The following is a 24932-nucleotide window of genomic DNA, read 5'->3' on the forward strand; positions in this document are numbered from 1 at the left end:
GACCATTCTGAACTGCGAGACTAGCCTAGTGTAAACCTAATGATTAATTACTGTTTCCAACAGCATAATGTAGATTTGTCGTCACTACGTGCGCACTTATGTTAAAATAATACAGTTCTATGATTATACATAATCGCCTTTCCCTTATAATCAACTAGCTGCGCCCCGCGGTTTCACCCGCGTAAGTCCGTATCCCGTAGGAATATCGGTTGCCTATAAGTTATTCCAGCAATCGGTTCAGTAGTTTTTGCGTGAAAGAGCAACAAAAACACACACACACATCCTTACAAACTTTCGCATTTATAGTATTAGTAGGATAGTGTGGGCAAAAGATTGCAAAAAGGCTTATTACACGCTTTTTATTAGCTTCACCTGTATGTTCGTATGTTTGTTTGTATTTTTATTTGTAACCGACTTCTTTGGGCGCGATTTTGACCCACTTTAAACGGCCAGATTTCGTTCAAACTTTGTAGATTTATTGAGGACCGATGACAATACACTAATTTGATAAAATTATTCCATTTTTCAATTTGCAAAATATGATTTTTGTTAATTTATATAATTTTTAGTTCGGTTTTCTATAAAAAAAGCGTGTTTTTTAGTTTTTTTTTAACTATTATTATTTTTCACTGAATACATGGTTTTCGTCATTCCAATAGCAAATTCCACATGCAGTATTCTAAAATGTCACCAATCCTGCGTCTATGCAGAAATAGTACGTTGAGGTACGTAATATGAAAGTTTTATCAAAGTCAAATGTTCTTGGCAAGCAACAAATGTAGCGTTGGTTGCCAATTCTGCTCCATTGACTTGATATACTGCGTGTTTGAAAGCACGATGTGATTTTAGTACCTTGCTCGGACACATACAACAAACAGTAAGGCTGTCTTAACTGGAAAAAATAGCCATTGGGCTTTTTCAAAATGCAAAAAATTTTATGTAACCTGGTATCGAAATTTGGTATGTGTTTCAATGGGTATTTAGTGTAATTTTGTGGATAGGATAATGGAATTTTTCACTTCTGATTTATTTCTAAAACCGGAAAGATTTCGTTCAAACCAAATCGAAAATTAGCTTTCAAATAAAAAAGAACCATAAAGCGTTTCTCCAGGAAAAAGTTATAAGGTATCAAATACAAATAATACAGTCGAATTGTTAACCTATTTGGTCCTTCTTTTTTGAAGTTGGTTCAAAAAATGGGAGACATCAGTATTTTTTTAAGCCAAGTTAAAGTATTTCTAAAATGTTAACGTAAAACGTAAATAAATATATAAATTCATTTAAAGTGATACATTAAAAACAGTTATTTACTACGGCAGGGTACACCCTGCAAATATACATATTCTGTTTCGTAAATCGTGAAGTACCTATCACTTACAAATAATGCGTATTTTCTCCACAAACAAAACAATACATTTTCATCCACATTAGTGACACTAGCTTAGGTAAAAAGCCTCTGCCAAATAGCCAACCATTTGTTACTACTATTCAAGCGCAATTCAAAATCAATCACTTTTATACCACTGGAGTGTGAAAAGCTACTGGGTATCCACACGTTTGAACGTAACACATTTTGTTCCGCGGCCCGAACTAAATTGTCTCTGATAGACGAAATGTATATATGCACTGTTTCATGTATGTACTTACCTCTATGCTGAGTGAACCATATTATGTCTCGTTTTCTTTTCTAGTAACTGCTTTGACGTATATGTGATTTCTAATCACATTATTTCCTATAATTATGAAATATACAAATAAGAAACGATTATATTTAAATACGTTCTCCCTTCTTTGACCCCCTTTATTTCGTGTCCTTGTCATTTCTAGAAGGCAACACCCTTGCCACGTTATGTTAGGGAACTCTATGTGCGGCGCAATTGCTTTCCATTAAGAGGAGCGTCTGTTTTATGTCATCGTCAGCAATGGAGCTGTTGGTTCGCCTGATGGTAAGTGATCACTACCGCCCATAAACATTCGTAGAGGCAGTGCCTATGCGAATGTGCTGACCGCTTTTAAGGGGTAAAGGAAAAGGAAGGGTCTACTTAATCCGCGTGGATATGAAATTATGAAGTTATTTTTCATGTGAACTGTTACTTATTTTATTATTTACTAGTTCCATTTAAAACTATAGCTAATGTGCCAATAAATACAATTTCAAAGGAAGTTTTAGAAATATTAAATCTATTCTACAATCAATAATTGCAAAAATACTTATTTAATATTGCATACACCGATCGTCTATATCATTCCGCTCCTTCCTTCCTATATAAACTTTACTTAAACCCAAGCGAAGCGAGCGAACATTTTAATATAACTTTCCAGTTCGCTCAATATAAACAAATGCACATTGCATACGGATATATTTACGTGCGTCCCACGAAATAAGTTCTCGAGTCGGTGAGATAGTCAAACCGGGAGGGATTCGTTCAGATGCATTCAACTTCGCAGACTTTCAATTTTCACTTCCCTGGGGTTGAGATCATCGGAGTTCAGGTTAGCGAAGTTTGCGATAAACTTTATTCAGTTATTGATGCACAAGCTTTTAATGTTAAGTGATAACTTTGAGTTCAGTAGATTAAATTAAGTTAAATAGTGTTATTGAATTAAATGTTATGCTTTATGCCTTGGCAGTTCGTTTAATCGTTTATAGAAATAAATAAAATTAGAGTGTCTGTTTGTAATATCGAAATACACATATTATGTTATACATAGTACTTATCAATTTTTCTTTTACAATTGTTTGTTCCGACTAATCTCTGAAACCTTTATATAACAATAAATTGTAAATGTTTTTTTTTTCTTCGCCTTCAACAAAACCTAAACCGGAACGATTCTTTCCCCATCTTACATCTTACATCGATACTATTATATTTGATTCCATACTTTATGGTCGTGTATTTAGATACTAAAATCCTATAAACACCAAAGTTCCTTAAGATATTTTACTGACAATACCGTTAAATGATACTCGAGAGGTAGCAAGGGGTTAATATCAACCTCGGCCCGGGTGTGATGTGAAATTTTAATAACGCACTTAAATACAGGTGTTGTTTGCCTACATCAGGGGATTAGCGAAGGGTTTAGTGTGAATAGGTATATATCTTGATGTCTAATTTATTTCGAATTCAGGTATTTGTAGGCAACAACCTTGCATATACTTTTTACAGCTGTGAAACATCTCATTCCCGGTGGTATCTCGTTTGCCTATACGGTAGAAGCCGCAGGCAAAATTGAATACCATACTTCAAATGTAATGTACATTTTTATAATCAGGTGCTGGAAAAAGGCATCCTGGAACACTAGCTATATAATGCTTAAGCGGTAATCTTTAACCCTTTACTGGTATTATAAAGTAAGAGTTTATTTGTTTTAACGAACCAATCTCGGGAACCGCTTTCAAAAATTCTTTCTCCATTCGACATGCACGTGAACCTTGAGTACCACAGGCATCTGAGGTATATAAATCCTCAAAATGTTACGTTAAAATTGATAAACCTACAATACAATATCCTGATCTCATTTCCCCAGCAAATTCCCAACAACGAGATTTCTAATCCAGAATCACCATTGACATCTAAGTTACTGTGTCCTAAACACATTTGAAGGGTCATTGGGACCTTAACACCCACGAGGGTCCTCCAGGCCCGCAAGTTACGGGATAATTTAAGTAATATATGGTCATAATGTGCAAGTTTATCAATCGCGGTATCTTTCGGTAGTTAGGTAAAGTCGACTTAACCCGCTCCAGTCATTTCGTATATTTCGTGTACATACTAATATTATAAACTCGAAAGTTTGTAAGTAGATGTTTGTTACTCTTACATGCGAAAAATCTTATCGTATTTGTATGTAATTTGGTACAGAGATACAGTACAGTCTGTATTAGCATACCTATAGGCTATTTTTACGGGTACCTAGCGAGTTACGCCACGGGCTACAACTAGTAAATTATAATACCTAAAGGTTTGAGGGTCATTGTAATCCCTTGGTCATTTTGAATGTGTAATACAACACTATACAGAATATTATGAAAATTAATGTTTCTAAATCCTCCTTTATGACCGCGCCAAAAGATCAAATAGTTATAAGTGAACAAACATTTATAAGACAGGATCATGTACCCAATCAAATAATATCACTAAGATAACAATGAAATATACCCATATCAAACTATAAGTATTAAAATAATAACTATAAAAATACAAAGAACGGCGAAGTGTGGTATTCTATATCAGCTTCGTAAAATTTCTTTTTACGATTTTTATACTCAATTTTCTTTACGCAACAACAAATCAATATAATTGCTTCAAATTGAATTACTCGATTCGCTTAAGTTGATACCAAAAAAATAAAACATATGTAATGTTACTATTACTAATATTATAAATAAGAAAGTAATTCTGTCTGTCTATATCACAAGGTCTCTTTCTTCTTCCCGGCCAAGCCAGTAAACCAATTTGGGTGAAATTAGATACAAAGATACTTTATGATAGTTTTTATCCCGGAAATCCGCAGGAACCGGAACTATGCGTAAATTACTACCTGTATGTATATATTTCCCTTCAAAACACGGGCAAAGCCGCAGGCGGACAGCTAGTTCTTAATACATCCAATATTACATATTATGTTCACACACAAAGGATAGAAATATATGTTAAATCGAACCGGACCTTTCAGAGAAGCCAATGAACAATTTTCACTCCAACAGATATAACAATAGGCGAACAAATACCCCAATCTCTAATTAATGCGATTACCATTTCTGTAGAATTCTCGTCCTTTATACAAAAATAAATCCTCGTTAGCAAAGATGGACTAATTGGTATTAAAATCTATTTAATGTTTAAATTCGTTTATTTTTAAAATTTAATATTGAACGATACATATTATTTTAATTCATTACTTAAAATCGGCCAGGGAATGTTGTGAGCTTTTATTGATTTCATATTTTCTAAAAGGAAACTAATATTTGTTAAAGTCCTCAGGTTTGTGTGAAGAAAATAAGGTTGTGGAAATTTATGCTCTGTTCAGTTCATTCATTGTATTGAACAGTAAAATAAATTTAAATCCTTCCTACTAATATTGTAAATGCGAAAGTTGGTAATGATGTGTGTGTGTTTGCTGCTCTTTCACGCAAAAACTACAGAACCGATTGCAATGAAATTTGGTAGATAGCTGGACAACAGGAATAACATATAGGCAACTTTTTTCCCCGATATTCCTTCCTTAGCTAACTAAACTAAACTAATTCATAAGTATAAAAAGGACAAAGGAGTTTAACAAACATTTTTTTTATTCACATTTATAAATGTACCTATACTGTATTGTTGTAGTGATTTAAAATTCACGAAATCTGAGCCTTTAACTTTTAGATTCAGCATTTTTCTTTCCAATAGAACCTCGGAGCATACTAAAACAAACTAGCATATCGCTATAGTTATTAATAGCCACATCAATATGTATGAGAAATTTAATACGTTCCTATGTACACATGTAGGGTTACAATTCAACTAATTAAGGCTATTGTCACACAAACCCTTGTGATTCAATTAATTGGAAATTCTCCTAAACCTTGCCTAAATTCCTTCCAATTTCCATTTGATAAATCAATTTCGAACATTGCATTAGAAATTCCTATATAATTTTCGATTTCGATTATTAAATCATATAATATTTAGAATTTACTGACGAATAGACAAGACATTCACTAAGACAGTTCTGTGTTATTGGAGTCTTTTCTATTTATTTTTATATCTATATAAAATAATGTCTAATATTGCATAACTATAAAAAATTAAAAAAACTAATTTGTAGGTAAATGCTGCAATTTGGTATAGTGATCTTTCAAATTACTAAGTTGCTGATAGAGACAGTAATATAAAAAAAAATTATGCACGTACATAGACATAATATTAATTTTATTTATACTCGTAAATGGCAATTTATTTCATAGTATTTTTATACTTGTATATAAGGAAATTCGTAAAGAATATCTTTAAAAACTGTATTATCTCACACTCACGCATCCGTGTCTGCACACACACACACACACATAACATCATTAGGTGAAAAAAATATTTAATTTCGCTTTACTGTTATAATAGAAATGTAATATATGACAAGGAAACCCATGCAGCTCATGTAGGTACTTACTAATGTTAATCCAGACAAACACCTGCCTAACCGCTGTCCAAACAAGACAAAAGCATTTGTCTATTAAGTAACTGTCCAGGATATTAATGGTACAGTAATTACGAGGTCTATTATGGTCGCTATTATACTATAAGTGAACGTTTGATAATTTCAAATGTGCCTTGGACAATTAATCTAAAACAACGTTTTAGTTATTGTATTGTATTGTTACTATGAAGTGTTAAAATAGTAATAAATTATATTATTTTTAAATTAGTATAGATTAGAAACTATTTATCAATGTCACCTCTGATACTTGCAAAAAAGTATCTGCTGTTACAAATAGAATTGTTATAGAAACAATGCAGGTGAACATAAAAATGTACACCCACCTACATGTAGGGCGCAGGCAGTTGATATATCACCTGGTTTTCTTATTTAAGATGACTTAGATTAAAAAATGCTAAGTATCGATGTGAATTCTTACCTCACACGAAATAATATTGTAGCAGAATTAAACTCTAACATAAAACAGAACCAAACACTAAGCAAAATGCTGGATTACTGCCATCAAAACAAAATTAAGTTAAAAACTAAGACTACTTTATTTGAAAAATATATATAAAGAAGAAAATTAACACTTAACCACAAAAGTACTGCATTACAAATAATGCAATCAAACCACTGCAATTCTACGCCATTTGCGCTAAGACGGGGGCATAATTAATCAAGAAATGTTCAGAAGGCATTGCGTGTTGCACGAGCAACTTAATTCGAAGGAATTATTTATGATTAGATAACAGAATCCATCTATCACGAATTTAGCCTTCTAAATGGATAAGAACTGACGAAAATGCACGCATGCATTTTGAACATTGATAAATTAATTGAAAAATCTGTTAATTTGTACGCTCACCTGGTTTCGGAACCTTTTATTTGACTTTTCGATTGAAGTCTGAAGCCTTCACTTCTGAACAACCACTACTCTAAAGATAAAGATTAATATATAAATATAGTGTGTAAATATCGACTTCAGTAGCCAGTCTACTTTTCCACCTCACGTCTTGCAACGGTCGGTCCAGTCACTACGGAGAGACCACTGAAAAACAGTAAAAAGTGATACAACTGAATTTAATTTTTTATTTATGTTTTTAGGATAAGATTTTTTAGTCTTTCTTCGCTGTCCATTGTGTTAACCCTATTTTATTTATCATCCACAAAACCATCAGACTGTAAATGTCTAGATCTCCTAACAAGCAACCTTACCAGAGATTCTGGAATCAAAACACTCCTATAACAACGGTATAAAAGTTGTTAACGAGGCGGTTGACATCTTCATAATGAGAAAACTTGGCTCCTGAAAGTTTCTGTTACCTGAAGTTACACACAATGCGGTGAGAGTGCTGTGTTCGATCATCGTCAGATTGGAACATATTTTAAAGGAAAAGTTCTGGATTACTTGCTAGAAGCCAGACCCGTTAAGGAAGTACTGGACTGTACAACGTGTAGGTTTCTATTGTTATAACTAGACAGTCATGTTCTAATGCTGGGCAAAGCCTTCTCCAAAGCTTGGAAGCGCTTTCTTTCCCGCTTAATTGCGGTCTTGTACTATTTAAGAACAAATATTTGCAATTAAGTTGTGTTTATAAAAAAAATGTCACAATAAAAATACATGTTATTCTCAAGAACTTCGGGTATAAATAAAAACAATAATGTATTAAATAGCGCCATATATTGGACCTACGATCGACGTGGGTGAAACCGCAGGGCATACTAACAGTGAAAACCTAAAACCTTAGTAAAATAGCTTTAATAATCAAAAATTTAAGTAGCGTAATTTTCGTATAATGTTTCAGGCGATGTTATTATAAAAGAGTAATTAATTATTAATGGGCTATTTTAAATGCTGCTGCGACCCAAGAGCGGCTGTTTATTCCACCCTTTTATGACTTTTCTCGTGAGAATATTCATAAAAATATAATCCCCGGGTGAGTTTAAAGAGGTACATTTATTAATTACTAGCCGTTTGTCCCGGCTCTCCCTGGGTAAAACAAAAACCTGATGTAAAAGTGAATTATAGCCCATGTCTCAGCAATAATGGGGGTTCCTGCTGGTAAAGGAATTTTTTACCCTCTTCCCAGATGGATACTGCATTTTTTGGGTTTATTTATACTACCCTTCTGTCCACGACTTCGCTGCCATCGTAGTAGGAAAGTTAGGTAGTCCCGAGGGTATTTCCGGGATGAAAATGATCTTATGTCCTTTATCGGGTCTCAAACTATCTACGTACCAAATTTCATCCAAATCGCTTAATCGTCGAGAAAAAGCAGATAAATAATATATATTCTGATATTATCTTCATTACAAGTCCATGGCAAGTGTTTATTGCGTAATATTTGTATCATATAGTCAAATAAAAACAATGACCAAGAATCGAAAGCTGCCGTAATGAAATGAGTTCAGCGATGAAACTAATTTAATTATCTATAACTATTTAATTACAACCTCAACATTATTGGTCGTACTGGAGTACAGTTCCGCGGTTAACCGAATGAGCACGCCACATGTAATTGTAATTTACGATTATCGACTACTAGCTTCCCGCGGTTTCAACCGCGTAAGTCCTTATCGGGATAAAAAGTATTCTTTATGTAATTCCAGTTGTCCAGCTATCTACGTAAAAAATTTCATTGCAATCGGTTCAGTAGTTTTTGCGTGAAAGAGCAACAAACAAACACACATCCTTACAAACTTTCGCATTTATAATACTAGCTGCGCCCCGCGGTTTCACCCGCGTGAGTCCGTATCCCGTAGAAATATCGGGATAAAAAGTTGCCTATATGTTATTCCAGTTGTCCAGCTGTCTACTCACCAATTTTCATTGCTATTGGTTCAGTAGTTTTTGCGTGAAAGAGCAACAAACACACACACATCCTTACAAACTTACGCATTTATAATATAAGTAAGATTAGTAGGAAGGATGTATGTAAAAAATCTATTATGTGTAAAATATATAAATATTTAGATTTACTTAACTACGTATGCATTTTTTTTTTAATATTAGTCGTATATGGAATTCGTTGCATTTGATGTAAATAGAAGAAAAGAGATTAAGATGTATAAATCCTTACTTATATTATAAATGCGAAAGTAACTCTGTCCGTTACGCTTTCACTCATAAACCGCTGAACCGATTTTGATGAAATTTAGTATGAAGATAGATCGAAACTTGAGAAAGGATATAGGATACTTTTATTGCGAATAAAATGGTAGAAGGGGTTGAAATAGGGGATAAAAGTTTTTATGGAAGTTCTTTATTGTCAAACATACAACCATGTAAGATTATTTCACACCTAAACCACTTAACCAATTTTGACAAATAAATAGTCTAGACTTTGGAAAAGACTATAGGCTACTACTTACCATGTCGCGCGATATAAACAAATTCCACGCGGTCGAAGCCGCGGGCGGAAAGCTAGTGTTATTATAAAGCATAAAAGCCACGATAAGTATGTCTACATTTATATTTATACACACTGAGTTCAAATTGTTTATTTTTTATACATATGTTTGTACCCGACGCTTAAAACGTGTCAATCGTGTCAATAAAATCTTCTTTCAGAAGTCCGATTGAATAAATGTTTGAGTTTGAATTGTTCGCAGCAATTACATGAACTTTGCCTCAATCATTATTTAGACTACAGAATACACTATTTAAACATAATGAAGTTATGGTCTTGTTTCAGTAAGTCAATTCAATCACTCCTAAAAGCAGTGTTTTAGCGTAAATAATGGGTTGGTCAGTGGCGTGTTGATTTGTAGACGCCATATTTCATCCCGGGCTTATTGAATGTTGCTCTCTGGCAGTTCATTAAGTTTCGTTATCTTTGGTCGCTGAATTTCAGTGTCTATAATGTAAACCTGATACTTACTGCGAACTTTACAGCGCTTAAACTCAAACTGAAACGTTCAGTTGTTCAACTGGCTTTAAGCGGTTTTAGGTCGTGATCACAGGATTAAATTATTTACCATTTATAATCATGGAAGCCAATTTTTTTAAGATATCCTGTGATTAGTCCTGAAATTTTCTTGAAATCATTTCCATTATGGGTGTGTGCTGTATCTTTATGTATTGTGTGTTTGAGTATGCGTGTGTAGGTCATGTGCGAGTGTGTGCACGTATTTGTACGTGTCTGTACGTGTCTGTACGTTCGTATGCTGTATGGGTGGGTGGATTCTATTGAACTATTGTTAATTTTTCTATATGTTCATAACTCTTTGAAAAAAATGCTGTCTTTATTTCGCGCGTTATTACTGTTATAGCGAATTGGCTTCTTATATCCCTAGATTAAGAACAGATTGCTTGTACACGAAACGCAGTAACTATTATACAATCTGTGAAACACATAAAATGTCAATTAAAAATTTACCTATCTTAACATTGAAATGTTAATTTAAGTTAATTTAGTTAAAAGTTAAAAGTTAAAAGTTATTTTTTTAATTGAAATAAGTTCATTATAGAATACGTCATCAGACTTTCAATTATATTACCTCTAGTTCCTCATTAATGACGGGATTAGTAACATCGTAATCATTATTATTCAAATTTTGGTATTCGTCAAACAAAGATCACAGGGAATATTGTTGTGAATTTATGAAAGTCGTAAACCGGTCATAGCCGGCTGTAGCAGGGTATATCCGGATATAACCGGTTATTGCTGGACCGGGGGCCGGTCAATATTAGTGTATAAACTTCGCAGAGTTGCTGTTTGTATGTGAACTCTTGATTAATAGATGTCGCTTGTGTAATTTGCAGAACTGTAGTTCTGGAATATTCTTTACCTATATATTAGGTTGTATATATATAACCTATAGCGAGACGATGCATGTTTTTTCCTCTTTATTTAAGTATCTTAGTCGCTCGTTTATGCAGCTCCGTAAATAAATGTAAATAAATTACCTGTCAAGTTGTTTGTCCGTTATTGACCCCATAACTACTCAACCGATTTTAATCAAATTTCCACATCATGTACAGTTCGATCCAACTTAAAATATAGGATCATCATCATCATCATCAGCCCATATATGTTCCCACTGCTGGGACACAGGCCTCCTATGAGGATTCAAGCCATAATTAGGAATAAGCCATAAAAAGATAGTATATGTTATTTCAATTACATTAATTGTCTGCGTGCAGACCCGGGGCATGCAGCTAGCAAACTATATAATATTCGATTGTTACAGATGCAATGGCTGATCGGTGGAGGGTAGATTAATGGCGCGGTGACGCAGAATGTGCCGCGCGCACATCGCCGCTGTGTTGCGGCTCCTAGTTTTGGCTGGTGAGTGTTTTAATACGCTTTTATTAACTGTATGTTTGTATGTAACCGACAACTTTGGACTCGACTTTGATCAACTTCGAAAGATTTATATTATTTACTGTTTAGAACAACTTTGTATAGCTTGCAAGGATCAGTGATAATGTAATAATTGCATAGTAGTCTGATTACCGTGATTAGAATCGCCAGGATTAAACAATTTCCTCCCTTCTAATTTTCAACATGAAGTGAGCGTGTTTTTCTTTTTTTGTTTCGTTATAATATTTATTTTTAACCGGTTTAGTTTATACATGTATCACTGGGCAAACTGCTGGTAAAATATATTTAGGAACATTGAATAGAAGATATTTATTCAAGTAACAGAATTCTTATTTGTCTCAGCATACAGAAACTTCTATAAATTTCAAGTTCAGTTACACCAGAAGCAAGTATCTAAATTACAAGACATAATTTTCCAAATTTTGCATTGTTATAGTTGATGTAATCATTTTGTACATATGAGAATAAACATAAAACACTGCTTCATAATTTCATTTGAATCCTTGCAATTGAGAGATATAAACATTTTTTTTTCTCCAATTCTCTTTAATAACATATTTCGCTATTTCTAATTATTTATAAATTTTCTTATATCAAAATCTAACCCAATAATAATTATATTTTTTTCTACCTTCAAAATAGGCACATACATTTTTACACCTCAGTGAAATTGTTACTTCACGAAAAATTGCCTTACCACGTTACAATAGGGCACAAATTTCCAAAATCCGTCATCTATTGGTCAAGTTACTTCATAAATCTCTTAACAAAACATTAGCAAGCGAAAAGTATTTTATTCACCGCGAACCCCTTGTATAAATTATCGAGTAGACATAAGCAAAGGGTTTGGAAAACAACGTTTTTATGATAACAGATGAATATATCGACTTGTACACACTAGCGTTTATTAAACTACTCTTATGGTCAAAGTAGTTTGTTTATTTACGCTATATTATATGTTAGATATTAGGGATAACGTAAATATTAAACGATGAAGGAATTTTTGATATCGTTATAGTGTTTCCTGAGATAAGCACGTTTGAAAAAACTCTTCAGCTTTATATAATTACTAGCTGCGACCCGCGGTTTCACCCGCGTAAGTCCGTATCCCGTAGGAATATCGGGATAAAAAGCCTATGTGTTATTCCAGTTGTCCAGCTATCTGCGTACCAAATTTCATTGCAATCGGTTCAGTAGTTTGCGTGAAAGAGTAACAAACATACACACATACTTTTAAACTTTTGCATTTATAATATTAGTAAGATTATATACTAGAACTCACGTATCACATACATATCATGCTATGAAAAAATTTGGATCTATTAACTGATTTTAATAATTGTTTTACCATTAGTAAGCTACTCTCTATCTTCATCAAATGCTGTTTTTAAATTGTTTGTAACAATACTTACACCTTATTTGAGAGGTAGTGAAAATGTCTATAAAAATGTATAATGTACCTATTCACAAAACAACCATCAAAAGATTTCCTAGAAAATATGCTAAATTTAAAACCATACAGAACATCAAGCCTTGCCTTGAGAATAGAAGAATATAATTACCAAACATATGATGATGCACGTGTTAGTAATTCGATTGAAATTTTTAATGAATTCCAAGAAAAACGTGGCTTTGTCGCCGCTCGCGTGTAAATACTTTAGGGGCGGAGAGCAGACACATTTATTATGGCTGATACACGCAAAGCCAAGCTACCAATAACGCTTAAGAACGGATTATTTTAGTAATTCCTCCGTCTGGAAACCTTGATTATGAAAAAGTATGTTTTTATTTTTAAAAAGAATGTTAATAGATGTGGTGATAAAGGCAATTGCTCGTTGTATTGTGTCATCCTAATAATATAAGGGTTTTCAGTGGAAGACGTTTTCATATTGCCTTTAAAGTATTCTATTAAATATTAGCTGTTATTAGATTTTTAATAAAGGCTAGCATGTGATATTGCGTGATATCTTTTCCTCGTAAATTTAAATCGTTTATTAAATCTACGTTAATTAAAAACGCTTATTACAAAGTAAGCGAATATAATTATCTGCCAACTCCGTTGTCTATATATATACACTATTAAAGTTTCCGAATAATACGCTGTGATATACGGACAGGGAGAACGGGCAGACAGATGGAATCTGGATGGAATGGTTCCGATTTTTGTTATTTGGCTAGAGAACCTTAGTAAATCACTGTTAAAAACACTTTGAATGTCTATTAAAAACATTTTGAAGCATATGCATGAATGAGTGCTTCTTAATTGAAGCAATAATTTAAATTCAATTAACAGTAAAATTTAGTATATAATAATTACATCCATTATACAAGTATTGTATGATGCAACATCACATTAGCATGTCGATGACGTAAACCTCTTTTACCGCTTACAAAACCGCTCAACGCGACCCAGATACAATACAATTGAATGAAAATAGAATAAATAAATACATAATCAACAATCCCTAACGACACTTTGATCTCATAAGACGATATAAATCTTTTTCCCGCCCCACTCACACACCGTTAAATGTATTTCGCGAATAAAACTCTTGCAATTTATATCAGCTTCCAGTATTAATGGTACATCTTAATTTATGTAAACCAATTTACGTTGACCCATCACTTGTTACCGCAACTTCGGTCTGTGTATAACTTCAAAGGGCGCGCAAAGCTGCGGGGGTCAAGTTTCACCGGCTACAGTCGCATCAATTTCTGCGGTCTCGAAATGTTAAGATATTTTGGGCGTTAAATTATATTTGTTTATCTCTTTGGTCTGTGCTCTGATTAATATTCTTGTTGAATTCCTGAATATACTTAAGCTAATAATTGTGTTTAATGAGTTCTTTGTTTAACAGGATTACTGTATGGTCTAAATTGATACGCAGTTAACGAACCTCGTATTAGTAGGATATTAGTGTTGTTTTAAAACAGTATAAATTTCGTTTACTTAGGATAATCCAAATATACAATAGGAAACCCTGTTATTATTCTAAAACGATCTTAAACTGTTTATTTTTCAAACAATAGATGTTATATGAATTTGTATTATGTTCTATTTAATAATAATTTCTTTACACAGTGGGTTGCCTGGAAGAGATCACTATTTATTGATAAGGTCGTCTTCTGTGCTGGTCTAGTTGTAAGTCTTTTATTTTTAAGGTTTATTTGTATACCAGCACAATAAAGTGTTAAATAATAAATAATAATAAATATGTTCGTATAAAAATTTGTCTTAATATGTTTTTCGCAACCATTCATCAAACTTGCCCATTGTTTATGAATACCAATTCCTTTTCCACGACCCGTGGGAGATGTCTGAAATAATCAACATGGAGATTTGCGCAGTTTTCGTAATTTCACGACCGTGAGACTCAAGTTAAGCTTGAAGCAACTGATTGTCAGCGTCGACTTTTCGTATCATGGGAGAAATGTTGCACTCGGGAATGCGCGTAGGCTTAGACTTCGTAAATTATAGTACCAATGTTTCACACACTAATATTATAAATGTGAAAATTTGTTTGTTAGAATGTCCGTCAATCACGCTGAAACTTCTGAACGGATTTTCATGAAATATATATATATATATATATATATATATATATATATATATACGTGTACAGGCAGGGTATGAGCTGACTTAGATGATTATCCCGATTAAATGCATTAGTTATTTTGTTAGCATTGGATTAAACAGGAATCTTGATATCCGGGCGGAGCCGGGACGAGCGTCTAGTTCATTATATTAGTTTCTTACATAGATATTTCCTCAAAAGTTATTTGATTCATTTGAAAATTTATTTTCAATGTAGGTACTGACAAACTTTCGCTTTAGCCTTTAGCAGGATTCTACTAATTACCTACCGACATCAATCAACCCGTCTATATCATAAAATAGTACTCCAAAGCAATATAATACACGATCCCTTCGATTCAATATCCGAAAATTTAATTGAGATCTATAGCCAATGTTCTGTGAAAGATTAATTTGCGTCCTTTAGAACCGTTTCACACTCCATTAGAGCGCTGTTTGATTATTTTTCAACTTTGACTCTGCGACAGAGCTAGTTTCTACGTTCAAAGTGGGAAGACGTTAATGTTCAAGAGCGCTTATGAATTTAAAGTGGTGTTGTAATGAAACCGCTGTAAGGCCGCAATTTATGAAAGAATTTAAGTATATTTTATGAAAATGAAGTCTATGAATGAGCGATAGAAATTTTATGCGCGAAATGAACCTGCTAAAATGATTCCGATTTAAAATGAGCTATATTTATGCTAAAAACATTTGAAATAGATTGTACAATTTACATCGAAATTATTGCCCGTTAATTTAATTATACATTGAATATCAAAATAGATATCGTTTCCCTTGAAGATAAATAAATTCTAGATCATAATTTTAAACAATAATTAGCCCATCGCAGCTTCATCTTTCCACGAAATTTATGTTTATAATAACAATCAATAGATGTTTATTCTGTTATTAATTGTAATATAACGAAGCAAATAATTTTCTAAATACAATCTTATCTGACTGATGATTTCTTCTGCATTAAACTCCTTTAATTTATTTCATGTTTGATTTTCTGGTCTTTAAACAAAACTATAAATTACAGGTGGAGCATTCTTCGTAAACCCGTACACGAGCGAAGAGCGCATTGATCTCAACCAAGTATGGGTCGAGATACCCACGACCTTGGTCGCTTTGGGCGGGGACGTCCACATTTACGTCCGTGGCGTGACCGCTGGCAGCTTGCGAGTGCGCCTCGCTCGAGATGACGACGACGGACGCAGCCTCCTCGCCACCATGCCCTTAGCTCTAGACGCGGAAAGCCGACTCACTCTACCCTGCGGCTACTTCTCTAGAGGAGGCATTTACTACCTAGAAATAGTCGCTGATAAAGAAACCTTCCTCGACTTTGAAAACTCCACAATCAACACCATCAAAGTTAAGAGGGATGTGACCGATGGTGGAATTATGGAAACGGGAGACAGTGTGGTGAAATCTTGGAAGTTCGATGTTATGTGGCCGACGGCTAGCTTGGACGTCACTCCGGAACAGATTCAGACGTATCCGGAGAGACAAGTGACTGCGATCCTGGAGTTTCCGAAGGTGGTGTGCACTCCAGTGCAGACAAGTGCAGATTTTTGGCTGGAACTCTTGTACTGTGGCCATTCGAGCGGCGGTGCTGTATTGTGCGATGGCAAAAACGTCAGCTCGCATGCTCATGTGCTGTATTCAGAACAGGTTAGTGTATTTAATGTAAAGATTTATAAAGTTTATTCGTGGTAATGTTTATTCTAAGCATGCAACTGTAACTTCACAACAAAAGGTTTAACTCAGATTTCTTAAACGCCTTATTATGCTTCTGAACGCCGTGAAATAAACTTAAATGGGAACGTGATGGAAGCCGTTGAAAGCTCTTTAGTAATTTGAATCAAGTGCAATGCAAATATTCAGGTGCAATTTCGCTAAATCCTCAAAAGGATTCACTATAATTAATACGAAGTTGTACATTTGAAAGAGGACGCTTAACCTTAAACTCGTGGAATAAAGCCTCGTGAAATACAAATGAATTTTTTTGCCTTGCTCTGTTAATTCTTTTAAAGTTAGTTAAAGCAATTTTTCTACGATTTAATCTTTATTATTTGCTATGTGATTGTTTTTAATGTAGCTACACATTGAACACAAAATTGTGGAGGCAAAACAACACCTGTACGGAGGCCTTTCCCCTGACTTGTCTCTCAACAACAATACAAATGATTTAAAGTAACAGAAGACAATGTTCTGATAAATTAATATTCTACTAATAAGCTTTAGACTTACCATAATCCATTGTCTTCCTGACTGAATAAGATATAAATCCAACAGATGTATGGATTCCCCGGCCGTAGGACTATGACACTACGGTGTGAACACTTTGGCCAGGCGGGAGACTATGCGCTTACCTTGCGACCAGCTGCCGCCGCCGGTCCTCAGGACCTAGCTGTGGCCTTTGTTAAAGTAAGCTTTATTTTTTTTATTAACTTCACCTATATGTTTACATGTTTGTATGTAACCGACTCCTTTACACTAGATTTCAATTTAATTCAAACTGTGTACATTTGCAAGGACCAGTGAAAATACAAAGTTTTTATGAGTTTATCCTATCACCTTGATAAGTATCGCCAGTACTAAATAATTTCCTTACATATGCTTTGTTACGAACAAATGAAGCAATAGAATTGGTTCTATCATTAAAGCGTGTTTTTTAGTTTTTATTTTAAACAATATACTCGTATGTTATATCTTATTTTTTATGCAGGCAGTGACATTAAAATTTACTATTTCAAACTTTACTATTTCAACCAACTTAAAAAAATGAGAAGAGTCCACTTTATTTTTTAAGCTTTCTTACCACGGAACTTTCGAATAGATGAATTGACTTTGATGATTCTTTATTTATTTGAAAGTTTAATCCTAACTTGTAGCCTGGTTTTGATTTAGTTCTAACCATTTTAATGAGGTTTAGTAGTAATATTTGTTACAAATAGTTATTCATGTATTAATAAACAGCTTATTTCGACTATCATTCATATAATTAACATAGCTCTTCTAAAATTTAATAACATTACCTCGTATCATTATTAAACCTATAAAACCACAGCGCCGGGCCACAAATCCTATTATAATATTCATAAAGCTGTTCATCGCTCAATCGGGTTCGGTTTATTATGCATCTGATCTCTTCACTTCGCCATAAAACTCCCGTAAACTCAATACAGGTACTTCTTGGCCATTTGTTTTCGAGTGGCCTCTCAATATTTTATCCGGACCCTTTATTTATTAGGATCCGTCCGAACCGCTTAATGTGTAAAGTTTTGTTTATTGAGTTTTATGCGGATGAATTTTTACCTCTTTTTCGTTTGGCCACTTATTTATTCATTGACCGTACCGTATTAAACTGACGTCACCCGTTTTCAATTGCGTTGTTTTAGGAAATCTGGAATTATGTTCATCTCAGGTGGTGATATCTGCTTTTTTTTCATTCAATAATACAAAATGGTATTATGTGGTTTCAATGTTCTTAGAGTTCAAATTTATTATTATAATATAGTGAGGCGGAGGTTTATGCCCTTTTTGGCTAATGTGTTGAATTGTATTGTAATTGTTCTTAATATAGTACATAAATCCGTAATATGAATGAAAATACTAGTCGTCCCGATTTCGTAAGGATGTTTGAATATTTTCTGGATCTAGGTTTTTTTTATTATACGAATGTTCCATGTCCATCCTTTCTCATACATTTTGTTCAAATGTAAAATTAGATGGCGGTATAATATATCAACACATATTTTATTCATATCTACTTAATTGAAATGGAAAAGCACGTTCTGCAGCGTGAGATAACTTGTTTTATATGGCGTGATAGATAGTATTCCATCTATATTTCTATATATTTTTTCTAGGGATAGAAATGCTTATTTATTATAGGTAATACATATTAATCTCCGTTTTAACTAGTACGTTGTATTCCATTATGTTTTTTATTGTTTCTTTCCTCCCAAACACAAAAATTATTCAATATATATCATTAAAATGTTTTCTTTTTCCCTTGATAAATTAAAATAACTAAGTGATATGGCAGTCCAATATATTGTACTCTTTTTAAGCCCATTTTATTTTGAAATTACTTCTTTATACAATGTTGTTGAAGAGTAAAAAAAGAATCTCGATCCACAGGCGGATTGGTCAGACCAATTCGTGCTGAACGTGCACGGTGGTTCCGTGTTCCCCTGCGGAGACGGGGTACGGGTCCTCTTCCAGTACCCCGAGTGTGTGCTGGATGGAGCAGATAGAGTGCGCGTGTTCGGGCGCGACGCGGAGCGACTGCGATACGTGGCGGAGAGGCGCGTGAGACGGTTAGTATGGATAATCAGCTCTGTGCTGTACAGCGTATGATACATTTTTGCGTGGCGGTAGATAGAATGAAATTTTGTATAAGGCAATGAGACAGTGACTTTGTAGAAAGGGATTTAACCTGTTTACTCAATAAAAAGAGGGCTTTGTAATGGAAAACAATGTTTCATGTTTTCTCTTTAAATTGGTAGAACTATTATTGAGTTTAAAAAAAAAGATTAAATAACAAATCTTTCCTCTTTACAATGTTACCAGCTGGTGCCCCCAACCTCAATTCAATTCATTAATATATATATTTCAAGTAACTTGGGTGTATCATTTTCGATTAATTTACAACCAAGAGCTTATCGTTTTTATTTATAAAATTAAGCTTCCAAGAGCAAAAAGTAAACATCGTTATAGATTAAACGGTAAAACTCAAACGCTATACTTAAGCCCCGATAAATTTCAGGTAAAATATTTATTAACGTTGGCACTAACGCAATAAACGTATATAGTACATAGTATACAACAAAGTCGCTTTCTCTGTCCCTATGTATGCTTAAATCTGTAAAAATACACAACGGATTTTGATGGGATTTTTTTGTAATAGATAGAGTGATTCAAGAGGAAGGTTTATGTGTATAACAATATATATTAAACTACTCCGAATTTAAGGCGTGCGACGCCGCGGGAAAATGTTAGTTTATATAAATATATTATGTAATACTAGCTTTCCGCCACGTCTTCGCACGGAATCAAAGAAAAACCCATAGAGATCCCGGTGGTATTTCTGGGATGCCTGTCCTTTGTCTTTTTTCAGAACTTAAGCTATCTTGGCACCAAATTTCAAGCAAATCTGTTAAGTGATTTAAGCGTGAAGAAGAGACAGACGGACAGAAAGAGTTTCCTTCGCATTTGTTATATTAATAGAGATTATATATAACGCTTATTCGTATCTAAACACAAAAGAATAAAAATAGTTTTTTAGTCTTGGGTGGAAACAAAAATCTAACTTTTAATAAGATTTCAAACTACCAAAGATAGTTAACTTTATTAAAAATAAATATAAATAATATAGTTAAACGGATATGGTTAACATTGTAAGGATAAATGAAATGGTGTAAACAATAAATGGGAATTTTCTTTGCAGCGGCCAACACACAGCCACATTCGACTGTAGACTGTTCAGCGAACGATATCCGGAATACTGTTTTGTGTACGTGTCGCAAGCTGTCACTGGCGCGGTCGCGGATGTGCGGATGGACTGTCTTCCCACGCTGCCTTTATCAGGTATAACTGGCTATAACCAGCTCCCGTGACTCCTCCACTAAAGTAACTCCACGTAAAACAGGGGGGTTTTAATCGTTGGGTATCAGACATAAACCACGATTGCTTCCCCGGCGGTCTATATGCACGATTTCCCCACATAAAAAGGAATGTGCTGTACCGCATTGGAGTACGCTTTATAAATTTTAAGCACTTATAAAATATATATATATATATATATATATATTTATATATATATATATATATGTAGGCGTCACTATGGAAAAACGAAAGACGGTTTGGAGCCTTCATTAGGTAATTAGATTTTCACATTCCAAATGTTTAAAACAAACTTTATAACAAAATAGAAACCAATATTGAACACCTTTAAATGTTGTCTATTAACAGTCTTTATTTATTTACACCTTAATGTGCTTTATACATTCATAACAACATAGACGTGTAAACACATTAATTAATCACAGTACGGCGCACAAGGCGGTATCTCTATCTTTATTATAGCAACTTATATCAAAATGTAACAGTATTAAATCAACAATAATATAAAATAACTTATTATTTAACAGTTCAACGAACGGTGGATGAAAAAATGAATAATTTAATTTAATTGATTTTACCTTTCTTCGCTATGTAATATTTGCACTAGCGTCCCACTTATTGGTAAATAAGCTTCAAATAAATTTTGATACAGTTATTATTCATTAAATTTTTGTGATATCTTTAAAAGCTTATTGAAGGATAGTGACTATCAAAATTAATAATCGAATTATTTTTCAAAACATAGTTTGATTTCAGAGCCTTTGATCTTAAATATTCGAGACAAATTAGACATTCAGGGTTAAATGTAAAATGTCGACGTCTAAAATTTAATCAACATTTATAGTAATATTATACGTAATACCAAATCATTTCATCTTGTCGAATGAATCGATAACATAAAAGATGTCTGAAATTATACTAAATTATAATTTAAATAACTATTAATAAATATGTGTGCCTAATTTAATTTCAAACATATTGAACTGCTCTATGATAACAATAATATTTAAAAGAAAACCATTACTAATAGTATAAATGCGAAGGCGTGTTTGTTTGTCTTTCTTTCATCTAACAATGGAGGACAGAGATTGACATAGGCTACAGCAATAAAACATTGTATTCCTATAAGATTCCCACGGGGAAAATTATACTGCGCGTTATAATCTATTCAAAAACTCTCATAAATTGCGCTTTTGTTGTAGATTTCGGGCAAAAGGTGATGGTAAAATGAATATAGCAAAAGTAAGCATTAAAGAAGGGATATAAGCAGCTAATCGAACACCAGAAGGTTCTCACTAGTGTTTATATTTTGTAATACTTATTTCTGAGTGTGGTCACGGGGAAACTGAAACGTCTATTGAAATAATATAATGAATAATCACGTACAGAATCCGTTAAAAAATCAAAACAAATCAAATACTATTCTATTGATTTATTTTTCCTGACTTACTTAAATATGATAAAACGTAGATGGTGGTGCTGGTGGATGGGGGGAATGGTCTCCCTGGTCAGCCTGTCCAGCTCCCGCACACTGCTCCACGCGTACGCGCAGCAGACATCGGTTTTGCGACTCGCCTCCACCCGCATACGGTGCTAAATACTGCGAGGTATGTACCAGATACTTAGTGCCTACTGAGTAATGCTTATGAAGACTTTTGTGTAAATTGCCGTAAATATATAATCCCATAATATACGTTGCTTTTAAAAAGGTGGGTATTTTTAGGAATTTTATGCTTACATAGAACGAGATATCTTTACTTAAGGCTAGTTTCTGGCTATGGGACAGTATTCAAAATATCCATATAAAATTTTCTTATTCTAACCTTTATTTTTTGAATATAAATGGTACAATTGTATATCTATTTGTAAACGTACATTAATATCGTTTGTAAAATAATATTTATCAACAGTTTTATTGAAAAATTTGTGCTTTAGTGGCAGTAGCAAAATAAAGTCAATATATAAATTATACAATACAAACTCTTTCCTCTCTTGATACATAATAATTACCATCCTAGCAACCACTGATATCACGTTACCAAGCAACGCAATGTTTGATCTATATATTTCATGTCAACATTCGCGCATTAAATTGCATTTGGATTGAATTTTTATTTTAGTTAATTATTATACACAAACATGGCTCCAAAAAAGGACAAGGGTAAAGAAGCTAAGGAAGAAGGAGGTCATAAAGGAGGAGCAGGATTCACCGAAGTAGAAAGAACATTTTTAGAACTACAAGTCACCGACTGCAATCGTAAGATAGCAAGACTTCGTGCCGCAGTTGACGAATACGAACAACGCAATGAAGAACTTCAAAAAGCTTACGATAAATTGGATGAAGACAGAGCAGACATTATCGCTTATTTAAAGAAAACCCTCAATCTGAAAAATGAAGAAAATAATGAACTCAAAGAAAAAGTTAAGGGCTTGGAGGAAACGAGAGAAATCGAAACAGCCCAATTCAAAGAAACTGTCAACGAGCTCGAAAGAAATTTTACAATAATGAAAGACCAATTGACCTCAGAAAATAAACTTCTGGCAGGAAAACTAAACACGTTAGAAGAATTCAGGGCAATAAGAGACGACTTGATGAGAAAATTTGATAACCAAGAACAAGCTTTTAAAGATCAAGAGATGAAATATAAAAGGATTATTTACGATGCCGAAAAAAAGTTTGTCATTGGCAAAGATAAATTAAAAAAAGAAATGGAAGCTCGTCTTTTACAGCTGGCACAAGATTTTCAAGATGCCACTGAACTAAGAATAGCGGCTTCAACACATAGAGTTATAAGAGAAAATATTGCTATAAATAATGAATTAGATAGCATTTTATCAACTCAAGCAAAATTAGCTGAACAGAATGAGAAATACAAAGAAAGTGAAAGGGCTGCTCGTGTGGCAAAAGAACTTGCTGAGGAAGAAAGGGATAAAGCAATCAATAAAAATGTTGTTCAAGTTAAAGTAATCGATCAGCTAACATCCGCCTTTCAAGATATTCGAAAAGAAAAAGCGCTTTTTGAAAAGAAAAACTATGATTTCGAAACTCTTGAGGCTAAAGTGCAGAAACTGACAAAAGACAATGAAAATCTATCATTGCAAGTAAGAATTTTAGAACAAAACTTACATGCTAGAATGAGTGATCAAAATAAAGCTACAGTGGAGGCTTCAAAAGTTTTCAAAGAATGTGCGAAGTTAAAGAAAATATTGAGAGAAGCTGCAATCGCAGTTCAAGCTGCTCTTAAACTGGATGATTGGGCTACAAAAGATCCATCTAGAGAAATAATGGATAGGCAACTTCTACTTGCGCGTTTACTAGATATTATATCACAATATCAAGAAATGCAACGAGCTGAATCCATGGACACGTTGGCTTCATTTGGACGAGTGTATGAAGAAGGTGACCTAGGATTTATGCCAAAACCAGTTCAAAAGAAAGCTGCTGCAGCAGCTGCGGCAAAAGCTCCATCCAAAGAATCTATTAGAGCTGAGAAACGGTCATCAGAGACAGTTGTGGTTTCTACATCTTCTCTAGGAAGTATAAAGACCATTCCTAGCGTCAAATTAGTCCCGCCATCGACAGAACCACCGCTTGTACCTAAAGATAGTCTACCATCTTTCATGACTTCAACACAGTCGTCTGTCAGCTCGAGCGTGGGAGAACCTGAAGAAATACCAGAAAGTGAAATGAGTATTGGACAGAAACTAGAACATAGTAAAATAGAAATTCAAAAATCTATTCTCAAAGATTTGCAATACTCTCAAGCAGCGATGATATCGAAGGCAAGACTAGATGCCGAAAGGAAGTCAAAGTCGGTAATATTGGAAGTTCCAGAAGAAGCAGAAGGTGAACATGTAGAAGGTGAAGAAGGAACTGGGGAAGATGTAGGTCAAGAGCATGCTGAAGGTGAAGAAAGCGAAGGAGTAAAAGAGGAAGAATCGGGTAAACGGGACGATGCAGGGGAAGGAGAAGAAGACGCGCAAGCCTCAGAGGAACAGAAAGAAGAGTAGACTAGTACTTTATATTTATAGCTTATAAAATGTATTCATTATTTTTATGAGGTATTTTAAAGCAAAAACTTTTGCCTGAAACATTTTTGATTGAAATAAAGTGTATTTTTCTTAAACATTTTTCACATTATTTTGAATGTAGAATTAAGTATTCAAATGAAAAAACTGTTAAAACCGATTGTCATTCTTATTTTAATTTAAGT

The 24932-nt window shown here is 33.8% G+C and overlaps 1 protein-coding gene across 4 annotated transcripts in view; it reads left to right on the forward strand.

Moving 5' to 3' along the window:
• The window catches only part of LOC119833867, a 166689-nt gene that overhangs the window by 128938 nt on the left and 12819 nt on the right, over window positions 1-24932 (forward strand). For all 4 annotated transcript variants that reach the window (XM_038358076.1, XM_038358075.1, XM_038358078.1 and 1 more), the window contains 6 exons: window positions 11377-11474; window positions 16127-16758; window positions 17383-17514; window positions 19234-19412; window positions 20543-20682; window positions 22189-22325. In XM_038358076.1, coding sequence (XP_038214004.1) covers window positions 11426-11474; window positions 16127-16758; window positions 17383-17514; window positions 19234-19412; window positions 20543-20682; window positions 22189-22325 — 1269 coding nt within the window. In that variant the 5' untranslated portion in view covers window positions 11377-11425. The remainder of the gene's footprint in view (window positions 1-11376; window positions 11475-16126; window positions 16759-17382; window positions 17515-19233; window positions 19413-20542; window positions 20683-22188; window positions 22326-24932) is intronic.

The sequence above is a fragment of the Zerene cesonia genome, chromosome 18, assembly GCF_012273895.1.
Source record: "Zerene cesonia ecotype Mississippi chromosome 18, Zerene_cesonia_1.1, whole genome shotgun sequence".
NCBI classification, from domain to species: Eukaryota; Metazoa; Arthropoda; class Insecta; order Lepidoptera; family Pieridae; genus Zerene; species Zerene cesonia.